Source organism: Acanthopagrus latus, chromosome 7 (genome assembly GCF_904848185.1).
Source record: "Acanthopagrus latus isolate v.2019 chromosome 7, fAcaLat1.1, whole genome shotgun sequence".
Classification (NCBI taxonomy): Eukaryota; Metazoa; Chordata; class Actinopteri; order Spariformes; family Sparidae; genus Acanthopagrus; species Acanthopagrus latus.
Window position 1 is genome coordinate 9,036,726 of NC_051045.1, and position 22,075 is coordinate 9,058,800.

Genomic DNA, 22,075 nt, shown 5'->3' on the forward strand with positions numbered 1-22,075 from the left:
CATAAAGGCAGGGCAAGGGTCAAAGGAGATGTCATAACACAAATGGGTGGGCTGCGAGGATGATTAGTGTGCATAATCATAGCTCATTCGCATTCCCCTTTGTGTCAGCCCATTTGTGTACATGCATGCACGTTGAGGTGTGTATAGCTTATGGCCATTCTTGTTCCTTCACTTACTTTTGGTGGCAAATCTATTTTTATATCCCAGTGTTTTGCTTCGCTCTGAAGTAGAGCTGAGCTGCAGAAGTAGATGTAAGGAAGCAGTGTTTTTGTACCCCGAGAGAAACAGGAACACGGAACAATGGCATTTTCCCCTCCATTACACCAGGACCTGGCTGTTGCAGTCTCTGGAAGAGGGCCTTCTCTCGCTGATGGTCTGGGTAAATAAACGCCGAGACCAGAAAGAGAGAAAATGGGCAGGGGAGCAAAAGGAGCGAGCTTGGTGAGCCAGTATCCCCCCCCCCCCCCCCTCAGAGTTAGACCGGTGTAAGAGGGATTTGGTGTGAGGATTTGAGGCTTTTTATCAGAGGCTCTTTTTTATGAAGTATTCGGATTGGGGAAGAAGAGGGAGAGAGATGTGAGGAGGGACCACAGAGCCCTGCTGACTAATCAGAAGGCAGAAGTGAAAGTCCATTTCTTGTCACATCTAGGTTACTCTGAACTGGGTGACTCTTCCAGCTCGTTGCAGCGAGAGACCATTTTTCAAAATCTACAGCGTGTTGCTTTGTTTCTCTGCATGCACCTGTGTCCATGAGAAAAATGATGTGTCTGTAGATTTGTGCACATGTGCAGACACTTGTGTTACCATTAGGAACTTCCTGTATTATAGTGCATGCATTCATAGACTATATGTCCAAAGAAAATACTTAATGCATCTGCTGTCTCTGCTCATTACTGCTCCATCTGTCTCTGCCATTGTCTCTCCTGCTCAAATTGCTTCATAATTAAGTATTGTCACATCAGATGAACCAGGTTTACTATAGAATAATACAGAACTTTTTTATGCAAAAGAAAACAAAGGACTATATTCAACTCCGGCCTACCACTTGGCAACCAAATACCCAGGAAGGTTATTAACAGTTTCACATCTTGAGAAAGAAGTTCATGCCTTTATTTCCTCTCACTTGGACTACTCTCATCCTCTTCACTGCCACTATAAGTTGATTGCTCGCCTCCAGCTTAAGGGCTTTTAAAAGTGCTATTTATGACATTCAGCACCATTTTTAGAACCAATTCATAATAAAAGTAACAGCTAGTCAGCTATAAAGCCTGCTCTAGTCAGTCTTTAATCAAAACAGACATGTAACTTTTCGTACCTTATGTACTGACCTATGTACCTATGTACCTATATAAGTTTAGCCTGCTCTGAGTGAAGTTGGAATCCTTTAGCAACTTGTAAGGCATTCTCAACTGCTGCATTTAAGTCCTTATCAAATAGTAAATTATTTGCTGGACCTTTTATTTATGTCATTGGCAACACTAGCTTTGTGGTTGAAACATGTATTGCCCATGACAGAAATGGAAACATCCTCATTTCAAAAGAAAGGGAAGGTTTTGGATTAGGGGAAGCGGACCATGAGACAACCACTGCCCATGGCATCTTTGGATCATCCAGTCTGGGACAAAATGGGTCAAACAATGGGAAATCAGAGACAGTTGTGGCCAGATTTTTACAGAAACATGTCTTCACCACAACATCCTGGATCAAGCTGTTGCACTCAACAGGCAGACCTTGTTCCAAGCCAACAGAGTGCAGGATGTGGAGAAGTGGACTCTGTGTTTATTTCATTGATGCTTGATGTTCACGGGAAGTCAAAAGTACATTGACAGTGTTTACCTGATGTTGAAATTTTGAAGAAACTTTTTTTTGTCATCACCATCCTGTTAAGGCTGTTTACATTCACCTCAACACAAATGGAAGAAATGCAGTGCAGAATAATATCCTATTCTTAAACCTTTTTCATGTAGATATGTTTATAGCATAAATAACTGTATATACGTTCAAAGTTTGTGTACTTCCAAGTACCTCAAGTTTATGTAACATAGCATAATGTAGAAAATAATTGCCCAAAACAAATATACGCACTGCATGTTCAACAGCAACTAAAGTTCTGTCCACCTTCATCCCAAAAGCTCAGAATCGCCTACTGATGAATTATCATGTCACTTACTGCTGCACCATGCTAAAATCTCAGATGAACAATTGGCCTACAAAATGCACAGTGTCATCGAGATGTTTTGACAGTCGACTAGTAAGAAAGAAAAAGTCAGATTTCAACACACGCTGGAGTTCTTAATTACCTTCTCAGGATGCCATTACTCCACTATATCTTTACATAGCAAATAGTAGTTTACTGCTGTTAATGCTCAACATCACCAAACCTGCACAGCTTTGAAGTTACACTGATATCTGGCTTGCTTGGAAGATCTTATAACTGGGTTATTACTTTATGTTTTATGAGAAAATTATTTTTTTCACAGGTCAGAATGCCCGGTAATATTCATAAAAGACAAATGTGTTTGGAATGATGGTCTGTTGTTTCTTATGATAAATAGGGTAGGTTTAATGGTCTCCCTGAAGAAGATATGTTTTGTTTGTTATGTGATTTAAGAGATTTGTATTGCTCTTTATACCTTATGATGATTAAAGAGCCTTTTATTAAAATGCATTTCATCTCTTACACTTCTTCTAGTCCGATGACTATAAAAGACTCGAGTGATGATTCATGTAGGGAGGCTTTTGTAGTAGGTTTTATTTATAGTGCTTACTGTAGGAGACGAGACAAAGGTTTTGTTTACAATATAAGGTTTTATGTAAGATTATTTTTCTGACAGGTTTCACCAATGCAACAGTATATTTGGCGTCCACGTGGGCTGAACACAAGCACACAACTATTACTACTATGATCAGAGAAAAACAAATAATTAAAAATATACTATAAAGGATGATGACAGATACTTCAGCATTCAGTGTACAATAATAAAAGAAAACAAAAGTATGTGGAGTTTTTGAAGGAGCTCAGTCAAGTTTTGATGTGTTGCTCTTTATTCTTTTCAGGTCCAAGTGGGAAACTTTCGTCACACTATTGCCAAAGTGCAGCTTGGCGGCAGTGAGCTGGCCATCGTGGTATCCATTGTGGTGTGCTGCGTGATGCTACTGGTGTGCACTGTGGGTAGGTTGTGTGCACTTGCTCACCAGCGGTTGATGAATGTGTGCCTGCTGTAGCGATTGACGCTCCAGATGTGGAACAGATAAAAGGAATTTGGGGGTCGTAGTTTCATGCACTTGCTTTATCCCTCCTCTGTATTTGAAGCACAAAGACCCCACTGTTCCTCTCACTGTCTACTCTGCGTGCTTGTGTGTGTGTGTGTGTGTGTGTGCGCGCGCGTGCGTGCGTGTGTTTGTGTGTGTGCTCTTGTTCCGTAATCTTTGTGTTAGAGTGTACAGAGCAGGTGTAGGGGTGGAAATTGGGGCTTGTGGGGATTTTCTCACAGTTTTCTGCCTCAGATCCGTTGTCACTTACTAAGTGACTCTCATTTTAACATTAACATTCAAAAAGCTTTCCTTTGTGATTAAAAATAAGCTAGTTGCTATAGTTGTTTTAGTTGCTTATCTGCATGACCATAGTAAATAACTGCTAGGCCATCAAGAGTTTTCCCTCACTAACCTCCCAATTATTGTTGCTCATTGTTAAGTTCCTGACTGCTTCCTTCACTGTTGTGTTGATGCTTATTCACAAACAACAGGTTCTACTTGTGAATCAGAGATGAGAGAGACCTTGCTTTAGAATGGAGAACATATTAAAACTTAATGTATTTAAAGTTATTCGGAGTCACACACTATAAACACCTCTAGTTGTGTGTTTTATCACATAAGATTAGACCACATTTTGTAAGTGTCATTAAGGTAGAATGACATTTCTTGTGGTAATGCCATCTTGTAATTCATGTGCAACAACGTCTACCGTCAATAAGCAGTAATTAGAAGGGATTATTGAGGGAAAGGTTTTAGTTACAGCAACCCCCAAGAGTGCAACACAATTGACGTAACTACAAATCCCATGTCTGTAACAATTTGTAAACACTACAATTCATTACATCATAACAATGTCGTCTCTTGAAAAATTGAGTACAACATGCGGAGTGAAGGTGTGTACAGGCTTTGCATACAACTCAAATCAGTAACATGACCAGATCCAGAGACAATAACACAAAGTCCAGCCTGGTATCTGTCACCAGAATCCAGCCTTAGATTTACTCCAGTCTTTTGCCTCTTGGTTGGTTACTATCTCTTTTTCTTTTCTAGTTCCTCAGTTAATGTCTTCCTCAGTCTCTTCACCTCTGTCATGATGTCCTTACAGGCAGCCGAGCCTGTTTTCTCTGTCCTGGTCTCCGAGTGGTCTCTGAAAACTCAGTTGTTTAACATTGTCATGCACACAACAAGATACTAATACGCAACCTTTCAATTATGTTTGAGGCTAACATTGTGTTATAACAGTCTTTTGTTTGAAACAAATTGTATATCAATTGGTTTTATCTTTCTCAGCTCTCGTAGTGTACTGCACCAAGAGTCGAAGGGCCGAGCGCTACTGGCAGAAAACTCTACTCCAAATGGAGGAAATGGAGTCTCAGATCAGAGAGGAGATCCGTAAAGGTGTGTTTACACAAGAACCCACACATGCACACGCACAATTGTGCACATGCACACACATACACCCTCCAGTATTGTACAAGCTCAGAGTTGTTTAGGCCTCAAATGATTATTTGTGTCGATTGACATGAAAAAGGAGCTTCTGGGAAGACAGAAATATTGACCACATAGTGTATTTGTTTGTACGTGTGTGTGTGTGCATACCAAATGTGTGTCTGTTAGAGATTTTTTTTTTGTAGGATGAAGTGGGAGGGACATACAACAGTTGACAGATTTGTGCCTAGTAAGCGTGACTCATAAAACACAGTGTCTGACAAATGATCAGTCACACGCAAGATACACTGAATGGCCAAATCGCCTCTGCTGGAGGAACAGTCCCTGTGTGTGTGTGTGTGTGTGTGTGTGTGTGTGTGTGTGTGTGTGTGTGTGTGTGCGTGCGTGCGTGTGTGTGTGTGTGTGTGTTCGTTTGTCTGTCTGTCTATGTATGTGTGTGTGTGTTTATAGTACTTTGTGTCTGTCTGTGCATATGTGCGTATGTGTGTCCAGGGCATTAGAGTAAAGCCGTGTGAAGGCCACTCCATGTCTGTGCACCCAGATTTATGGCGTAGAGATAGGGGGGACGGATAGAGAAAGAAAAGTGGAAGGAGGAAGAGATAGGAGCGAGGGAGTCAGGGCCGCAAGTCTGGGTAGAAGCAGAAGCGTGGGAGGAGGACGAGAGGTTATTTAGTCAGAGGACGCAGATAGATTTGCAGCCGAGTTCAGGGTGAGTGTGCACAAAGCAAGTGATAGTTCAGCTGTGATGAAAGATGTGATAAAAGCAAAGGAAGAGGGAGTGAAGGGAGATGGAGAATTGACATATTCCAGGTTACAGGAACAGGAGGGTTTTGGTATTTGTCTGAAAAATGAGGAAGAGGGGAGGTTTGACATTCCTGCATCCAATCAGGACTTTGGTGTGAACAGACTGGTGGTTTAGATGACGCTTTAGTGAGCAGGAGGATAAATAACCTGCAGGAGTAATGAAATATGCCTTAAATCCCCCAGGTCTAGTATTCTTTTCTCTCTACACACACAATTTGAAGAAGCTGGCATTGTAACCCAAATACGTCTCTCATCCTGCGACAGGAAGAGATTCTCCATAAAGGGATCTCCAGCGTCTCATTAGAGGAGAACATTATCCTCTCCTAGAACATGCTATCCAATGAAGTGGCTCGGGTATTAGCATGCAGATTCAAGTCAGTGTCTGCATATATGCTGATACTGTTTCTGCAGCATGTAAACCTCAGCCTGCACAGATGTTTTGGATGAGGGCCTCAAACTGGATTTGGCTGCTGTGATGGTTGTTTGGTAAATATTTGCCTGTGTGCCGTGCTGGACTGCACAAGCTGGCAAAGAGAGAGTAGAAGAGAGAGGGAGGAAAAAGATCAGAGGATGAGCGTTTGGCTTATTCAGTATTCAACCAGGAAATAAAATGATAAAATTCCATGTACGATCTAATATTTTTCTTCCCCTGAAATCTGACAGATTCTCACAGATCCCACAGCAGCATGACAGAATTTGATGGTTATTGCCTGTGAACTTATTTCTGACTCACTTAGCTAAGGAACTAATGAAGTTAGAGGAGCCAGAAACAGGATTGTGCTTCTCAAAACATTCCCAGGATTCAAGCCTGTTTTCCTTTTGTCCTTTCAGGCTTTGCCGAGCTGCAGACAGACATGACAGATCTGACCAAGGAGCTGAATCGCAGCCAGGGCATCCCCTTTTTGGAGTACAAACAGTTTGTCACACGCACGTTCTTCCCCAAGGTGAGAAAGCCTATTTTTTCCCCTGCTATCTGATTTCCATTGGCACACTGACATACCATTTTTCTCAATGGGGTCTTAGTACTTTCTGTCCCACTTCAGATTTCCCACTGTTTGTAATATGCAGGGTAAAAATTCACCTTGGAACTTTTAAACACACAGTAGATGTCTAGCAAAGTGTAGCTCACTCTGGCACCCTGTGGGAGAGTTAATGTGTTCTAATAGGTAAGCGTTTTTCTGATGTGTGATCCACCCTGAAGGGCTATCTGTTGGTGGGTGTTTTTTCCACCGCTGTAGACAGACGCAGCTCAGCGGGCTTTGTCTTCCAACCACAGGCATGGACTTTCAAGGAGACGGAACAATGGCGGGCACTGGGACAAGGAAACTTTCCCCTTGATTTCTCAAAACACACTCCTTGCCTCGGCTCACACACCCACATTTGTTTTGCAAGCACACATGCTCTTGTGCAATGGCAGCCGCGCCGGTTTGTTGCAGTGGACACTGGACACTGTTTGCCGTTGTGAAGGAAGTTAGTAGGGACAGTGATGAAAAGCTGCATGGAGAGAAACATAAATCCAAATGTTTCTTCTTCAGTATCATTTCTCCCATAGTTTTCCACTACGACAGCAAACACTCACAACCCTTCGTGCTCTTGGTTTTTCCACAAGCGCTTCTGGGTCTTATAGATTACACACACACACAACAGGGTTAGACTTTTAGACACAGCGAGAATACAAGCCAAATGTAGCTGCCCTGAAATGACAGCCTGTGTTGAAAGGCTGCCTCTTGGCTCTGGGTCAGTTTGTCTCCGAAGCCATTAAAGCTCACGACGTTTCATGTCACCGTGTCATGTTTCCTTTTCATGGTCAGTCAGGGCCTATTCAGAGCCTTGTAGAGAAATTCTGCCCTTTGGTTCCAGACTCCCAAAATTACAGCCAAAGTCTCCAGGCCAGCTCTTTTTGTTCTCCCTGCCTATCCATCCATCCGCCTTTGTTTACAACCAGAGCTGAGTTTGTATGACAGTATTCTGCATATGTTTATGTGTGTTTCATGTGTTTCAGATGTGTTCCGATTACGAGAAGAGTCTGGTCCAGCCCGCCTACGAGAATGACGGTCTGGGCCCTCGAGCGCTGCCAGAGACCCACCCGCTACTGCAAGACTGGCAGGTGAGGGGTTAAGCCATTAGGCTGTTAGGTCAGGTGGTGCTTTCTTCTGCCAGAGTGCCTTGATTCGGGTCCTTTTTCACTCCCTTGCTGCTCAACTGGGTCACACTGAAGCTTATTAAGGTTTCACAGTGGGGTTGTTGTTGATGAGGAGTAAAGAAAGGCATATTGTGTGTTTTTACCTTTTGTGTTTGTTATGATGTGTGTGTGGAGTGTGTTGGCATGATTCACACGTGCATATGAATACTAATGAATGTCACACAGTGGTTTCTCACGAGTGAGACACAAAGAAATTTTCAGCTTGTCATAAAATACACTGCCCACCAAGTTGATAACACGTTGTTGACACCCTTCCCACTGGCTCGTGGACACCTTAACAGTATGTTTTTCATCAAAATCCTTCTGTAGTTGTGTGTGTGTAATGGAGGGGTGGACGGGAGGGAGAGTTATAAAGAGAGAGTGGGAGAGGGAGCGTGCGCTTTCACACACCTCTGCGCGAGTATGTGCTGAAAGCGAAGGCACCTGCATGCATGTGCGTGCGCATGTTTGAAAGGGAGAAAGTAACGATTGCAGAGCTAGTTTTGGGTCGGCAGCCGGGGGAGCCTGTCTAACCGTGATGAAGTGCCTTGGATCCACATCGTCTTCCCAGGAAGTGTTTTCCAGGTCACAGCAAATAAATCTCACAGGCGGGCATTTATCTTAATGGACACCCCTGTTCTCCTTCTGTCAGGCTGCAAACTACACCATATGGCTGCAGTCCAGAGGGAAGACTTCATCACACTGCTGCTTAGTCGCACCCATAGATAGACCATGCTCATTAAGTCGACTAGGCACATTTAGAGACAATCAAACACAGTCAAGGACCGGGAGTGGGAGATACTGTAGAGTGAGAACCAGACAGAGGTGTCTGAAGAAAGCAGAAGGAAGAGCTGTGATAGAAATTTGAAGCCTTCTCTAGATGGGTCACTCGAGACGGGAGGTGGTGAAATAGATTAAGGAAGGTGCAGCAGGTGTGTAATGCACTTAGAGTGATATCACACAGAGAAAAAACTGCTTCATCTCCTTGTCTTCAGGCCACCAACACAACAAGGCCTAACGTAGAGGAGGGCATCACACTGTTCTCCACTCTTCTCAACAACAAGCACTTCCTGATCACCTTCGTGCACGCCTTGGAGCAGCAGAAGGACTTTGCAGTACGAGACAGGTAAATGCATCAGTTGGTATATAGAGCTGGTATAGAAAAAGCATCCATCTAGATTGACTTAAAACTAGGAGAATTAATTATACCACCCCCTGAATAAACATTGTCAGAAAGAATTTAATTCTGTGGTCACTTTTTGAAGCAGAAGCAGTGGTATTCTGTTGGATTGCATCACGTTGTAAGATGCTTTTAAAGATGCTGTAATCCATATTTTCAATTAACAACATACGTGAAAGATCTCTTACCCTAACATCACATTGTGAGGTGTTTTTAAAGCTGCTATAATCAATGTTTTTTACATTAACAAGGTGAAAGGTGTTACCTGTGGCAAACCCACAGAGGAATATCACCTGACTCTACAGAGCATTTTACCCATAGACTGCTCAAAGAGGTGGATTGCCAATGCGACAGTGCTTTAAAACCTGCACTCTAATGGCAATTTAGGTTAGGGTTGAAGGGACAATTTACCAATTGGGGGTACAGTGGGAGAAACAGTTAAGAATAAATAGACTCTATCATTATAAAATCTATAGATCTATTTAGTTTATAATTACATACACATTCACAAGACTTTTAACAGCACAGTTGTATTTATTGCATGGCTTTGTTATTGCCTTATTGAAATACTAAATCCAGCTTTGTAAATACTTGGTCATTTTTCTGTGGAGCTGTTTTGATGTCCTAAAACTAGCCAGTCATTGTGGAAAAAACTTTCAGAGGCAAAACCACATCCCTGTCCCAAAACAGTGTCAGCACTTAGTGACTGATGCAGCCCCTTTCTCCTGGATTAAAGGAGCTTTGTTGGGGAAATCCCCTCCACCTCTGGATTTACTCACCCAGACACTCCCTGCATTAGATCAGGCCTTTATTTGGCTCTGCAGTCACAGGTGCTGTGGGGGAAGACGAAACGTTGTTGTTGTTTCTGTAATATACTGACCACACACTGACAGGGCATGTTTGCAAGAGCCTGTTTTTGCTCATCTGTCTCCTCTACTAATCTGTTTTCTCACCGTTCAGATGCAGCCTGGCGTCTCTGCTCACTATTGCCCTTCATGGTAAGCTGGAGTACTACACCAGTATCATGAAAGACCTGCTGGTGGACCTGATTGATGCTTCGGCTTCCAAGAACCCCAAACTGATGCTGCGCCGCACTGAGTCTGTCGTGGAGAAAATGCTGACCAACTGGATGTCCATCTGCATGTACAGCTACCTCAAGGTGAGGATGGAAGGAAGGAGGCTCAGTAAAGCTTGCAATGATTGCAAAAACATTGATTTAAAGAATTAGCACAGGCCTGATTTTTGACTGCAACTTTCTGCCACGTTCTGCAGGAAACAGTGGGTGAGCCCTTCTTCCTGCTGCTGTGTGCAATCAAGCAGCAGATCAACAAGGGCTCCATAGATGCCATCACAGGGAAGGCCCGCTACACTCTCAATGAGGAGTGGCTGCTCCGCGAGAATGTTGAGGCCAAGCCACAGGTCTGACACCTCACACAGTCTGACAGTTTAGCTTTTTTCTAAACCTTGTTTGAGTTGACTGCCAGAAAGGTTTAGTCATGCTGAAATTCAGAACTAAAGTTTTAAATGTATTCCTTTTTTTTTGCAGAACATAAACGTGTCCTTCCAGGGCTGTGGCATGGACTCACTGTCTGTCAGGGTCATGCATACAGACACAATCTGCCAGGTGAAGGAGAAAATCCTAGAGGCCTTTTATAAAAACCTGCCATTCTCCCAGTGGCCCCGAGCAGAGGATGTAGACCTGGGTAAGAGCACATTTTTTCTGATTATTTTCATCCTCTCCCCTTCCCAACCCTCTGAGATATAGTAATCTCCTTTGCAAAAGGTCAATTCCTCTCATGAAGCTCAACTAACCTGCGGCTGCAATATAATAAATGACAGAATGCATCGAGGAGAGTGTAGAGTCATAATCACAAAGAGTTATTGCTTTCAAAAGCTGTGCAGCCTGCAGAGCTGATTTGATTAATGGCCTGAAAATATTTCTCCATAGGTCGTGACACAGAGAAGCATTGGCTGGCCTATGTCTTGTGTCTTCTTTTCCAAATATAGGATGAAATTGTCTAATATCCCTCTCCTCCCTTTTCCATCTCTGTCTCTTTTGCCTTCTCTCTTTTCTGTCCTCCAGAGTGGTTTGACTCCGGCAGCAACAGCAAGCTTCTGCAGGACCTGGATAACTCCTCAGTGATGGAGGATGGCAGGAAGAAGCTCAACACAGTCTTCCATTACCAGGTATGTGTGTGTCCGTGTCTGTGTGTATGTGTGAGAGACCACTGTGGTGGCTGTTGTCATTGCTGTACCTTTGTATCCCTGATATTGTAACAGCAACAGCGGGGGTGTTGAAGGTGAGAACTCCTTATAAATGGTGTCACTGGCTATCCACGGGTGGGAGGACACTCTCTGTTTCTATGTGTCTCTACACACTTTATTAGCGGTGCTTCTGTGTGTGTTTGTCTGCTGCTGAATGATATGCAGGTCATTTAATTCTGCCTTTAGACAAACAGTATACAGTGTGTTTGTGTTCTGATGACACTAATTAGGTAACATTTTACAATAAAAGGTTATTGTTGTCAGTGAACTTTTATTTTCAGTTGCTTGTAAATAAACAGTAACTGTGATAATAAACATGATTTATGAATATTTATGTACTCAGATTATAACTATTTGTTAAAGTAGAATTAGTTATAAATGTACCAAATATCAATGATTGTTTTCTACTTCCTTTGCCTTATTGAAAAAACAGAATCTACAAATATTCAAATATTGTTTATTCCCAGAGTTTTTTTTACAGAAAATGGTGCGTGAAAGCTGATTAGATGTTCCCAAAAAGAAAAAATGAGTAAATGCAATTACAATGTTTTGACATTTCATCAAATATGATTAATATGATAACGATAACCAGGCTTCATTGGACCTAATAAATCATCATTTTGGGACTATATATAGAGTGCAGGCAGCTTTTCCCTTTAAAATACATTTTCCTTTTAGCCCACTCACCTGATATCATGATGGGATATGACTACACTTTGAAGCATTATTTTCAAAAGTCTAACTGCTGGACCCTGTATGTCTCCACTCTCAGTGTGTGTGACCAGGAGGCTGCAGTTTACCACATTACACTGTGTCAGTTACATAACAGACCTTGATTGGCTTCTGAACTGGTTATTCTGCTCACACGGTGACATTGTACAGTCAGATTTAAGGTCAGCACAGAGAAATGTCCCATCCTTGGGGCAGCTGTGTCTCAGGAGGTAGAGAGAGTAGGTCGTCCACTAATCAGAAGGTCAGCGGTTCGATCTCTAGCTTCAGCTGCGCATCAAAGTGTCCTTGGGCAAGATAATAGCTGTTACATCTGTGTGTGAGTTTATGTGTGAATGGCTGACCACAGAAATAGTGTGCTAGAGAGTGCTCTTCCGCTCCTGATGAGCAGGTCGGCACCTTGCATGGCAGCCTCTGCCATCAGTGTATGAATGTGAGTGTGAATGGATCAATGTGTTGTAGACTGGAGGCGGTAGAATAGAAAAGGGTGGTGTGATTACAGTCCATTTATTTCAGCAGATCAATGCAGACAAACATTCAAGAAGAGAAACAATAATTCAGTTTTCACTGTCATTTCAATGTCATTGTCTCACAGAATGGAAATATGATAAATGATTATGTAAAACTGTATTATTATGTCTTTAAGGGGTAATATGTCAGAATATTCTGACATATTACCGCTTAAAGACATAGGGGTGATATGTCAGAATATCAGTTGATAAGATTGAAAAATGAACTAAAATGATCAACAGAATGTGAGGAAATAACAGGTTTGATGTTATGATGTCATTGTATCATGTATCACCGTTAGCTGCAATGTATCTACTGAAGTTAGCATGCTAATCAGCTAGTCCTGAAACACCAGCATTCCCTCAGTGCTCTGAACTGCCAGTCTATACTGCTAGCTGCACTGCTAACTAAGCTAACTAGCTAATGGCAGCTACAGTTGGCAGCAGTTAGCAGTAATCCTGCTGATATGCAGCCCTGTTTCTTTTGAATTTGGTGGCTGATTCTTAGATACTGCATTTTCAAAACCGTTGTGTGTGGAGATCCTTAGAAGTAATAATTGACATCATGTGAGCACTTTAGAAGTTGTATCAGATATTTATGATGCTTAATCATAAATTACTAACTACTGTAGTCATTTACTACATATGCCATCCTCAAATGCAGGAAATGAACCAATCATTATGTATATATTTGATTAATACGCTGACAAATGATAATATAAATATACACTCATTACAAATACATCAGTTATGGTAAATCATATGTTTTTTAATACAAAAAAATACAAAATATTTAAATTATGAACTACATTGAATTGAATATGTTCAAAAAACTAAAATAATAAAACCTTTTATTTCCAGCACGCATTAAAACATTTTAATAGAATTTTTAACAATAACTAAGAAAAGACTAAAATCATGTCTGGTATGTTGTTAAGAGTGTCTCTACGTGTGTGTGTGTGTGTGTTTTCTTATGTCCATGTTCATTTGTGCGTGAGTAAACAGTCATTCAGTGACCCCCGACCCCCGACCTTTTACCTGTACTTGTTAAGTGCTCTGTTTAGTTTTTGCTGAGCCATTGGGACAGAGCTGTGAAAGCAGTGAGCTGCAGCGTGTACTAACAGTCTGGGTTCACTGGCGAGGCTGTTCAATCCATTTCACCGCAGGTTGACTTTAATGAGCCCAGCCAGGCTCCTGCAGACTTGCCACCACTCTAGATGCACGCAAGACTAACACAGACGCACACACATCAACATACGCACCTCTCAACACCACCATCCCCTTGAGGGCATGCCTAATGACGCTGTTCTGGTGCACCCAAGCTAACCCCTGACCCTGTGCCCCCTGTCCTCTCTCGTCCCCCCCCTTCTTCTTTTCTCCCTTCACAGATCCCAGAGGGGGCATCGCTAGCTATGAGCTTGAAAGACAAGAAGGAGAACACCCTGGGGAGAGGTACGTCACCTTCAAACAGACCCACTCCCTGTTTCTTTGTCACACACACTCACCCACACTTGGGTAAATACAGGCACTCACTCCATCACAGGAAACAGCACATGCTTAGTTGGTCACGAGAACACGATACGCTCATGTAAACACGCATGAAACTGCACACCCTCCCATCCCCGAAAGACACAGTGGACATCTAAACACACTCACACCTAATAAATCACAACACATACTCTCTGCTACCGCCTCATTCAGAGCTCTTTTTTTTTCTCTGTTATAGATGTACTCCATTAGCAAATGTCAGCTTTCGGGAAAAATGCGACACAAGTTGGCCCATATTGTTCAGTCTCAACTCCGAATATAATGACTGCTCTGCCTGTTGACAGATGAGTTTACATGCAGGCTTTAATGGCCTTGTCCGTTCGTTGTCTTGGGCCTACCTTACATAATCAGTACCAGACCAGAGCTCAGTTCTGCTCAGGGTCTGTCCATCAAAGCCTCTCCTCTCATTCACTCTGGGCCAAAAATAGGCTTATGTGCGCCAAACCTGGCTCCGGCTTCAAAGCATCAAGGGGGTGTTATGAGCCTGTAGTGCTCCCTGGCTAATATAAAACACTGTCCTGTCTGCCTGTGATCAGTGTTGAGGGTCTGGACTGAAGCCCGCTGGGCAGGAGCATCTCTGGCAGAGCAGGCTGTAATGAGAATACACTCACAATGCTGTTGTGTGTGTCTGCACAAATGCCTTTGTCTGTGCTGGTGTGTGCATCGACAATAATATGCAGCATTTGTGTTGTTTGTGTCTGCTTCGAGTTTGTATGTTTGTGTTTACATGTATCCAGGTATTTATACATGATCATGCATGTGTATGAGTGTGTTTGTGTTTAGATCTATATATAAACCGGCATGGTTTAATGCTGTTCCCGGCGCTGGCCAAGCATTACCATCTCATTACACTGGCTCCAGAACCAATCAGAGACTGCGTGTGTCTGTCTCCCCTAATCTCTCTCTTTTCCCTCTCCTTTCACTCGTAATCTTTCTCTTTCATTCTCTCAGACAGTTCCCCTCCCCTACCTGCCCACAGTCCACCTTAATCACTTTCTCCTCTCACCATGTACTCTATCTCCCTCACTCTCCTGTCAATCTACCTCTCGTTCTCCCCCCTCCTGTCGCACTCCTCTGTCGTTCCTCCCTCTGTGTCCTCTCTCTCCTCTCAGGTCTTCACCTTACTGATTGCACATTGTTGTGTGTTTCTTTTTTTTTCTCCTTAGTTAAAGATCTGGATACGGAGAAGTATATACACTTGGTGAGTATCTCCAGAATATTTCTGTAAGTGTGCTCAGAGTATATTACCAGAGCTTTTCCTGTGTGTGCCACCTTTAGTCAGCCCGGAGCGGACATACCACAGAGAGAATAAGGGGTGAATGGAGGTGAAAAGGAAAGCTGCTGAGAGGACATGACAGTGCTAATGCAGCTTAAGCTCTTTCATAAACGTCAGCCAAGATATGGGCCCTTTTGACTTTAAATAATGAGTTCCTTGGAACACAATTTGCCGGGTGAATAGTTGGTTTTACAGGACGGTTCTGCCCTACAAAGCCAAAACGCAGTAACTACACTTTGGAATTTGAATCAAGACCATAGTGTTACTTTTAGAGTTTTTTTTGTTTTTTTTTCATTTTGCCACGACAATGTCTTTGTGCCATAGAAATGTACAATATCTGAGAAAACAGCAAGTAAAGTGTAGCAAACACAAGCTTCAAAACACAGCATTAAGTTACGCCAGCTGGTGACATCGCTATAGCCAGAGCTAGCCTAGCTTAAGCTAAAGTACATTTTCTGTAACTAAAAAAATCTTTTTTGATGATGTATTTTAGAGAAAACAGATAGTAAAGTTTGTAAAACTACAAAAGACAAGCTAAAAAACAGCAGCGTTAAGTTAAGCTACCTAGTGACACCTGTCAGGAATGGTCTCTTTCTTTTCTGTAGCTAAATCAAACCATGACAAAATATTGCTAAACTAGTGCAAAATAAGTAGCTATAACTTGTCAGTCCTTGTCACCCCTTTTTATTTTTTAAAAATTTGAGACAAAAATGTAACTTTTAGACAAATGTCTTAGCTTAGTTGGTTGTATCCAGCATCTCAGTCCCCGACACCCTAACAGTTTGATGTTTTGTTCCTAAAACTTTTATCATGAAACCTTCCTACTACTCACCCACACTGTGATTGATAGATAGGGGAAGTTCCAAAGTCCTCAAAACATTTCTTGAGCTTCACAGAAAAACATAGTTGGAGAATTCATCTTAGTAACGGAAGTAGATGGGGACTTTTTAAAACTCAAAAACCACAACCACAAAAAAGAATAAAAGCAACATAAAACAGCTCCATAAAATGACATAATCCAAGTCTCCAGAAGCTCAGAGATCTGAAATTGATTTTGAAAGGGTGCTCAGAAATGTTTTGTTGACTATGAAACTTCCCACGACTTTCCATCTTAATGTGGGCGAGTAGATACTGACTACATATTTTATTTTTGAGAGAACATATCCTTTAATATCATACAAAGGCAGAGTGTAAAAAAATATTCTGCTTGAAATGCATCACAGTTATCAGGTTCTGTTTGCCTTCAGTTACTGCTCTCAGATTTCTGTAGACCTTTTCTGACACATGTAGGTGGATTCTGTCTCGTTTCTTTTTCCTACCCCTATTTAGACCTGTGTGAGCAGGTCAGAGACATGATCCTGCTTACAGCAACCAAAGAAAAAAACCTCGAGAATTTCCCAACTCCCATCAGTTCCTCAATCCTGTGTATTATTTAGCGTTTCAAAATACCCTGATGTGGTTTCTGGATCATGTGTCTAATGCAAGAAACAGAAATTTCCACTCTTAGAACTGTGACAGCTAAGACAGTAGAGCATTCATTTAGCCCCTTATGAGGGGGATTTATTGCTACAACATGTTGATCTTTGGCCTCTTCTTTTCTAGGTCCTACCTCATGATGAGCTAATGGAGAACAGGAAGTCACACAGGCAGAGCCACCGAAAGAAGGTCCTCCCTGAAATCTACCTGACACGTCTGCTGTCAACCAAGGTGAACACAAGACTGTTTGTTTACACTACAATGAGATTTAGGTTACAGCTCAATATCTGAGTCATCTTTCTATTTCTTGTTTTTATGGCCTATATTAGCCTCAGGAGCCATCTAGAAATTCCCACTTCCCATGAAACCTTGTCTCTGCCTATGTATGAGCCGCCTTTTTTCTTTTTCCTCCACAGGGAACTCTTCAGAAGTTCTTGGATGACCTCTTTCAAGCCATCCTCAGCATCCCTCCGGACCGCCCCCCTCTAGCTGTCAAATACTTCTTTGACTTCCTTGAGGAGCAGGCAGACAAACGGGGCATCACAGACCCAGACACCCTGCACATCTGGAAAACCAACAGGTAGACGACTCAACTCTATGATTAAAGTCCCCTTTGGCTGCCTCACTGTGCAAAGTGCAAGGCTTTAAAAGGCTTATCTTTCCCCCTGCAGTTTACCTCTGCGTTTCTGGGTGAACATCCTGAAGAATCCTCAGTTTGTGTTTGACATTGATAAGACGGATCACATGGACGCCTGTCTGTCTGTCATCGCCCAAGCCTTCATAGACGCCTGCTCCATTTCTGACCTGCAGCTCGGCAAGGTGGGATTATCTGTCTGTCTATCTACCTATCTGTTTATCACAGAGGTTTTCAAAGTCTGACGCTATGAAACTGAGACGACTGAAAACCAGTGTGAACTCCTAAATAGGCTGTTTTTTAAACCTCTGTTTATTTCCATTTTGGCAAGTTACCATTAATAGTAAGGCCAAATTAGCTACTACTGGTTCCTGTTTTCAGTATACCCCTGAATATACAGACTACTATTACTGGATTATTTTGGTACTGAACCCAATTTAATAATGGATAAATCTTAGTTAAGTTCTGGAGTCATAAGGAGCGTCCTTTTTATATGATTTTTGACGTTTATTCTTGATGGTCATTGGAGATAATGATTTCATCGGGAGGTGTCAGGTACACTGAATCAAAATAAGATATGTTTATCAGGCCTCTGTGTAAAGATATGACTGAGTTATGAGAAAAGGAATAAAAATGTTCTCTAAACTTTGTTGTCCCTGCACCCTTCTCATGCACCTCACAGTCTGATAACTGATTAAATCTTGGTTAAGTTAATTTTATGTATCTATTTATATGTCTATATATATCTGTCCATTTGTCTATCTAATGCACATAAACACACAAGTGCGTGCACGCACACACACACGTACCTCCTGGGTCCCCCTGTGAACCCTCATCCCTAAGCCTTCAGACTGTCAGCTCCATCTACCTCTCCTCATGTTATTTCAGCCGAGTCGGCTGATCCAAGGTCATGAGCACCAGGGATCTCTTTTTTTGTGATGCGCGCGAGTATGTGTGGGTGTGTTCAGGCACGCATATGTCTGTCTGTCTGTCCATCTGTGTGTGTGTGCGCGCTTGCATGTCAATGTCCTCACTGCTCACAAATCCGTCTCATCCCTCAGACACCGTGACCCTGAGCACGCTCTGCTTCCTGTCTCCCTCTGACTGGCTTCCTCCCTGGAGAGAGCCGAGGACTCATCAAATAATGCTCCTCTTTCACTGAGAAACCGTCTGATTTATATACTTCAGTTTAGTACCAAGGAGCCAGGGCACTCACAGCTGCAATATTCACATATAGATGCAGGCAGGTATTTATCTGCTGTATGGATGCTAAGACATGCATTAAAAACTCCAATTGTGATGAGTCCTTATGCAGCCTCCCTCATTAGCATGTCACATCTGGCTGTGAACCTATTTTGGAGTCACAGGTTCAAGGATATGGCCACGTTCCTCCTGTAGGTCAAGGAGACTGGCATGACACACTTCAGCGTTTTTCCTCGTGTGTTTACTGTAGTTTATTTGTGCATCTGCATGTGTGTGTGTGTGATAGCCTCGAGACAGGACACTGAAGGGTACGTGAGTCTGGATTAGCAGTAGCGTAGCAGGGGTGAGAGAGAGGGTTAGGGAATGAAGCAACGCACGCTGTTTCCACAGAAACCCTCTTATCTGGCGAGATGCAGACATGGAGGGCCACGGGGTCACAGGGGGGTTACCAGGCAGATGGGCGAACAGCAGGAAGTGACCTTGTGGACAGGAACAGAGAGGGTTCCCTATCAGGAGGAGCGACGGCGGCCACAGCCTCTCCAACTCCCCCTGCACCTTTACCGCGCACACACATGCTAACAAACACACATATTAGGTGACACAAATAACTCATGACACATAGAAATATTAAGGTGCGCTGTAAGCACATTCACTGATGCTGAAAGCTGAGGCTGGCCGCCTCTTTTCCCTGCCCTACTTTCTCTCTGTCCCTTTCTCTCGCTCGCAACAGTAGACATCACTAAAGCCAGAGTGTGCCCACAACCTCTTAGCCTCGCTACTTTTGTTCATGCTCGAATAAGCACGAGAGCCTGAAGTGACTGTGGCGAGAGTGGCAGAGGTATGAAGGAGTATTGTTTAGACTGGAATGTTCCTTCTCTGCCTCTGAGTCCTTTGAGTCTCCTGTTGTGCAGAAAGGAAACTGTTCCCTCCCCCCATTGTCTCACTTTAGGCTGGTTTAGGTTGGGTCTTCAACAAATAACATCCAGTCCAACTGAACAGCTCCATTTTAGGTCATCTTAGCCACCCAGTTGCAGACTGTACGATAACGTACAAACATCTTCTTTAAAGACTGGATTCAAGTACTAAATTATCGATTAACCCTCTGACGGGCATTATGCCATATGTAGAGCCTGGCAGTAGGTCAGGCAGTAAAAGGGCTAGTTTTATATTAGTTGTGCCGTATTTTGAACGTTTTTAATGTGTTCCAGCCCTTTTGGATTTGTTCCAGAGCATCCACATAAGCCAAACCAAAAAATGCATATTCCTGACTGAAATGTGTTTTGCTCTTTCCAGGACTCCCCTACTAACAAGCTGCTGTATGCCAAGGAGATCCCAGAGTATAAGAAGAGAGTGCAATGCTACTACGCACAGATACAGGAAATGCCTCCACTCAGCGAGCAGGAGATGAATGCTCACCTCGCTGAAGAGTCACGAGTGAGTGTCCAGGAAGCTCCGCAGAAGCCTGCAATAACTGTATGTGCTTAATGTTTTATTCTGAAATTGAATGTAATATAATTGCCTGTCATCCATTCTGTAGAAGTACCGAAATGAATTCAACACCAATCTGGCCTTGACGGAAATCTACAAATATGCCAAGAGATACAGAAGCCAGGTAAGAGAAGAGTTTTGTACGTTTCTTATCTGTCTTTCTGATTTTAGATTAGACATGCTGCTAGTGTTTGAACCGGCCCTTTCCTGCAGCCACGACACCTCAGTCAGTTTCGCAGACGGGTATCAGAGCGTGACATATCAGCGTGGACGATCATGCACATGTTGAGAATGTATCACACTGTCAACAGCCTTACAACATGTCTGTCAAGAGCCTTGAATACTAAACAACTACCTTCTTTCTTAAATGTGACCCCTCCTGCCCTCCAGCCCACATATTGCTCTCATTTTAAGCAAGCAGCCCGTGTGTTTACCTTCTCCTTATCTGTTCAGTGACGCTGTTAAGTTGCTGCTTCATATCTCATGCTTCTCTTTGAACTAGCCTTCTTCAAGCCGTTGCTGTCCTCCCCCATGTTTCTTTACTGCTGTGACTATTCTCAGGAGAGGCTTAGTCAGTGGTGACTCTGCCTTAATGGAGCACCCTTGTGATAATACTGCTTAGCTGCTTTCCTCTGTCATGCTACTGTACTGACGTGGGCCAAGGGCTTAGACTCTGATTCACAGAGCTCTGTGAATGGCCCCTGATTGCCTATTCTCTCGCCCCAGCTCGGTGCGCTCTGCCTGGTAGCACACTGCCGCTAAGAGCCCATAAATCCCACTGACACGGTGACAACTATTGGGCATGAATAACAGAGCAGATGTGGGTTTTGTAAATATGTGAAGAGTGAAGAGCTTTTGTGGTGTGGAGGCATGCGTGCAGGCTGAAGCACTTCAGCTGTTCCTCCGCTGCTCTCCCTTCTCTCTCGTGAAAACTTTCTATGTCCAGGCAGGTGGCTGATTTCCTCCCTTTCCCAGATAGATGTAGATGCATGAACGCATGACAGCCGCTGAAAGTTGTTGTGTTTTTCTTCAGGTGGTGAGCGCTCTGGAGGCAAACCCCACCGCACGACGCACTCAGCTGCACCACAAGTTCGAGCAGGTCATTGCCCTCGTGGAGGACAACATCTACGAGTGCTGCAGCGAAGCCTGAACCTGCCAGTGTCTTCTCTACCAGCCATCTCTTTCTCCTGCTGACAGCTGCCTTTCTCCTACTTGCATAGCTACTTGGGAATGTCGGCCACTGAGGAGTTAGCCTTCATAAGTGTCATTATTGTTCCCACAGGCTGTTGAGAGGTGTGAAAATTGGCAGAGCAAAAGGACTTAAACCTGCCTCTCAAGCGTCCCACATTTCACGAGGTGTTCCTCCTCTGATCTGGGAAGGCTGAGCAACTTTCCCAAATCGCTTCCTATGACATGGACAGAATTACAGTCTGGCTCAGCTACGCTTTAGAGGGAAAAGTGTAGTAGCTTGGAAATTAGGCTTTTTCTGGATGTCTTTACAGTTACTGGGACCTACATTAAGCCCTGGTGGCAATCTTAACGCACTGAACCCTTTTTCATAAGGGAACGAGCCAATGATGCACTGTACTGTATTATAATGTCCATAGCAATATTTATAGATGTGTTATAATGCTTTCAAGTGGCCTGTTCATCAGGATGAGTAGAAAGGACCACGATGAGCTCCTCCCATCTCCTAAAGCCTGCAAACGTTCTCAGGTGTGACCGCTGAAGATTGGGTAACCGACGGCCCATCGGTGCTTTGAACAATACGTCCCAGTGTGCTTTGCAGGTTGATGACGGGTTGAGGAGGAGTGGAGAATGAAATGTATGAAATCAGATGTTATGCAGTTCACTGGGAAGAACTGCATCAGTATAGAAAATGTTGATCAGTGTGTTAAACGAATGACTTCCATGTTGGATTCTGACCAATTTAAGAGGGAAAACTTTACATTTATGAGGAAAAAAAAAAAATAAGAGCTCAATATAATCTGAAGAGAGACTGTATTTGTGATGCCAAATGACTTGTCAGAGTTTGTGAAATAAATTACAGTATTTAGGATTTTAAAGTGTCCAGTGA

The 22,075-nt window shown here is 43.1% G+C and overlaps 1 protein-coding gene across 1 annotated transcript in view; it reads left to right on the forward strand.

The window, feature by feature from the left end:
* Positions 1-22,064, forward strand: part of plxnd1 (plexin D1) — a 68,484-nt gene extending 46,420 nt beyond the window's left edge. Inside the window, exons 20-36 of the mRNA XM_037103585.1 lie at positions 3,058-3,172; positions 4,546-4,653; positions 6,340-6,452; positions 7,511-7,615; positions 8,686-8,816; positions 9,831-10,029; positions 10,143-10,289; positions 10,417-10,573; positions 10,954-11,057; positions 13,762-13,825; positions 15,088-15,122; positions 16,800-16,904; positions 17,090-17,253; positions 17,345-17,492; positions 19,804-19,944; positions 20,048-20,122; positions 21,032-22,064. Coding sequence (XP_036959480.1) covers positions 3,058-3,172; positions 4,546-4,653; positions 6,340-6,452; positions 7,511-7,615; positions 8,686-8,816; positions 9,831-10,029; positions 10,143-10,289; positions 10,417-10,573; positions 10,954-11,057; positions 13,762-13,825; positions 15,088-15,122; positions 16,800-16,904; positions 17,090-17,253; positions 17,345-17,492; positions 19,804-19,944; positions 20,048-20,122; positions 21,032-21,148 — 2,028 coding nt within the window. The 3' untranslated portion in view covers positions 21,149-22,064. The remainder of the gene's footprint in view (positions 1-3,057; positions 3,173-4,545; positions 4,654-6,339; positions 6,453-7,510; positions 7,616-8,685; positions 8,817-9,830; positions 10,030-10,142; positions 10,290-10,416; positions 10,574-10,953; positions 11,058-13,761; positions 13,826-15,087; positions 15,123-16,799; positions 16,905-17,089; positions 17,254-17,344; positions 17,493-19,803; positions 19,945-20,047; positions 20,123-21,031) is intronic.
* Positions 22,065-22,075: the final 11 nt, after the last annotated feature.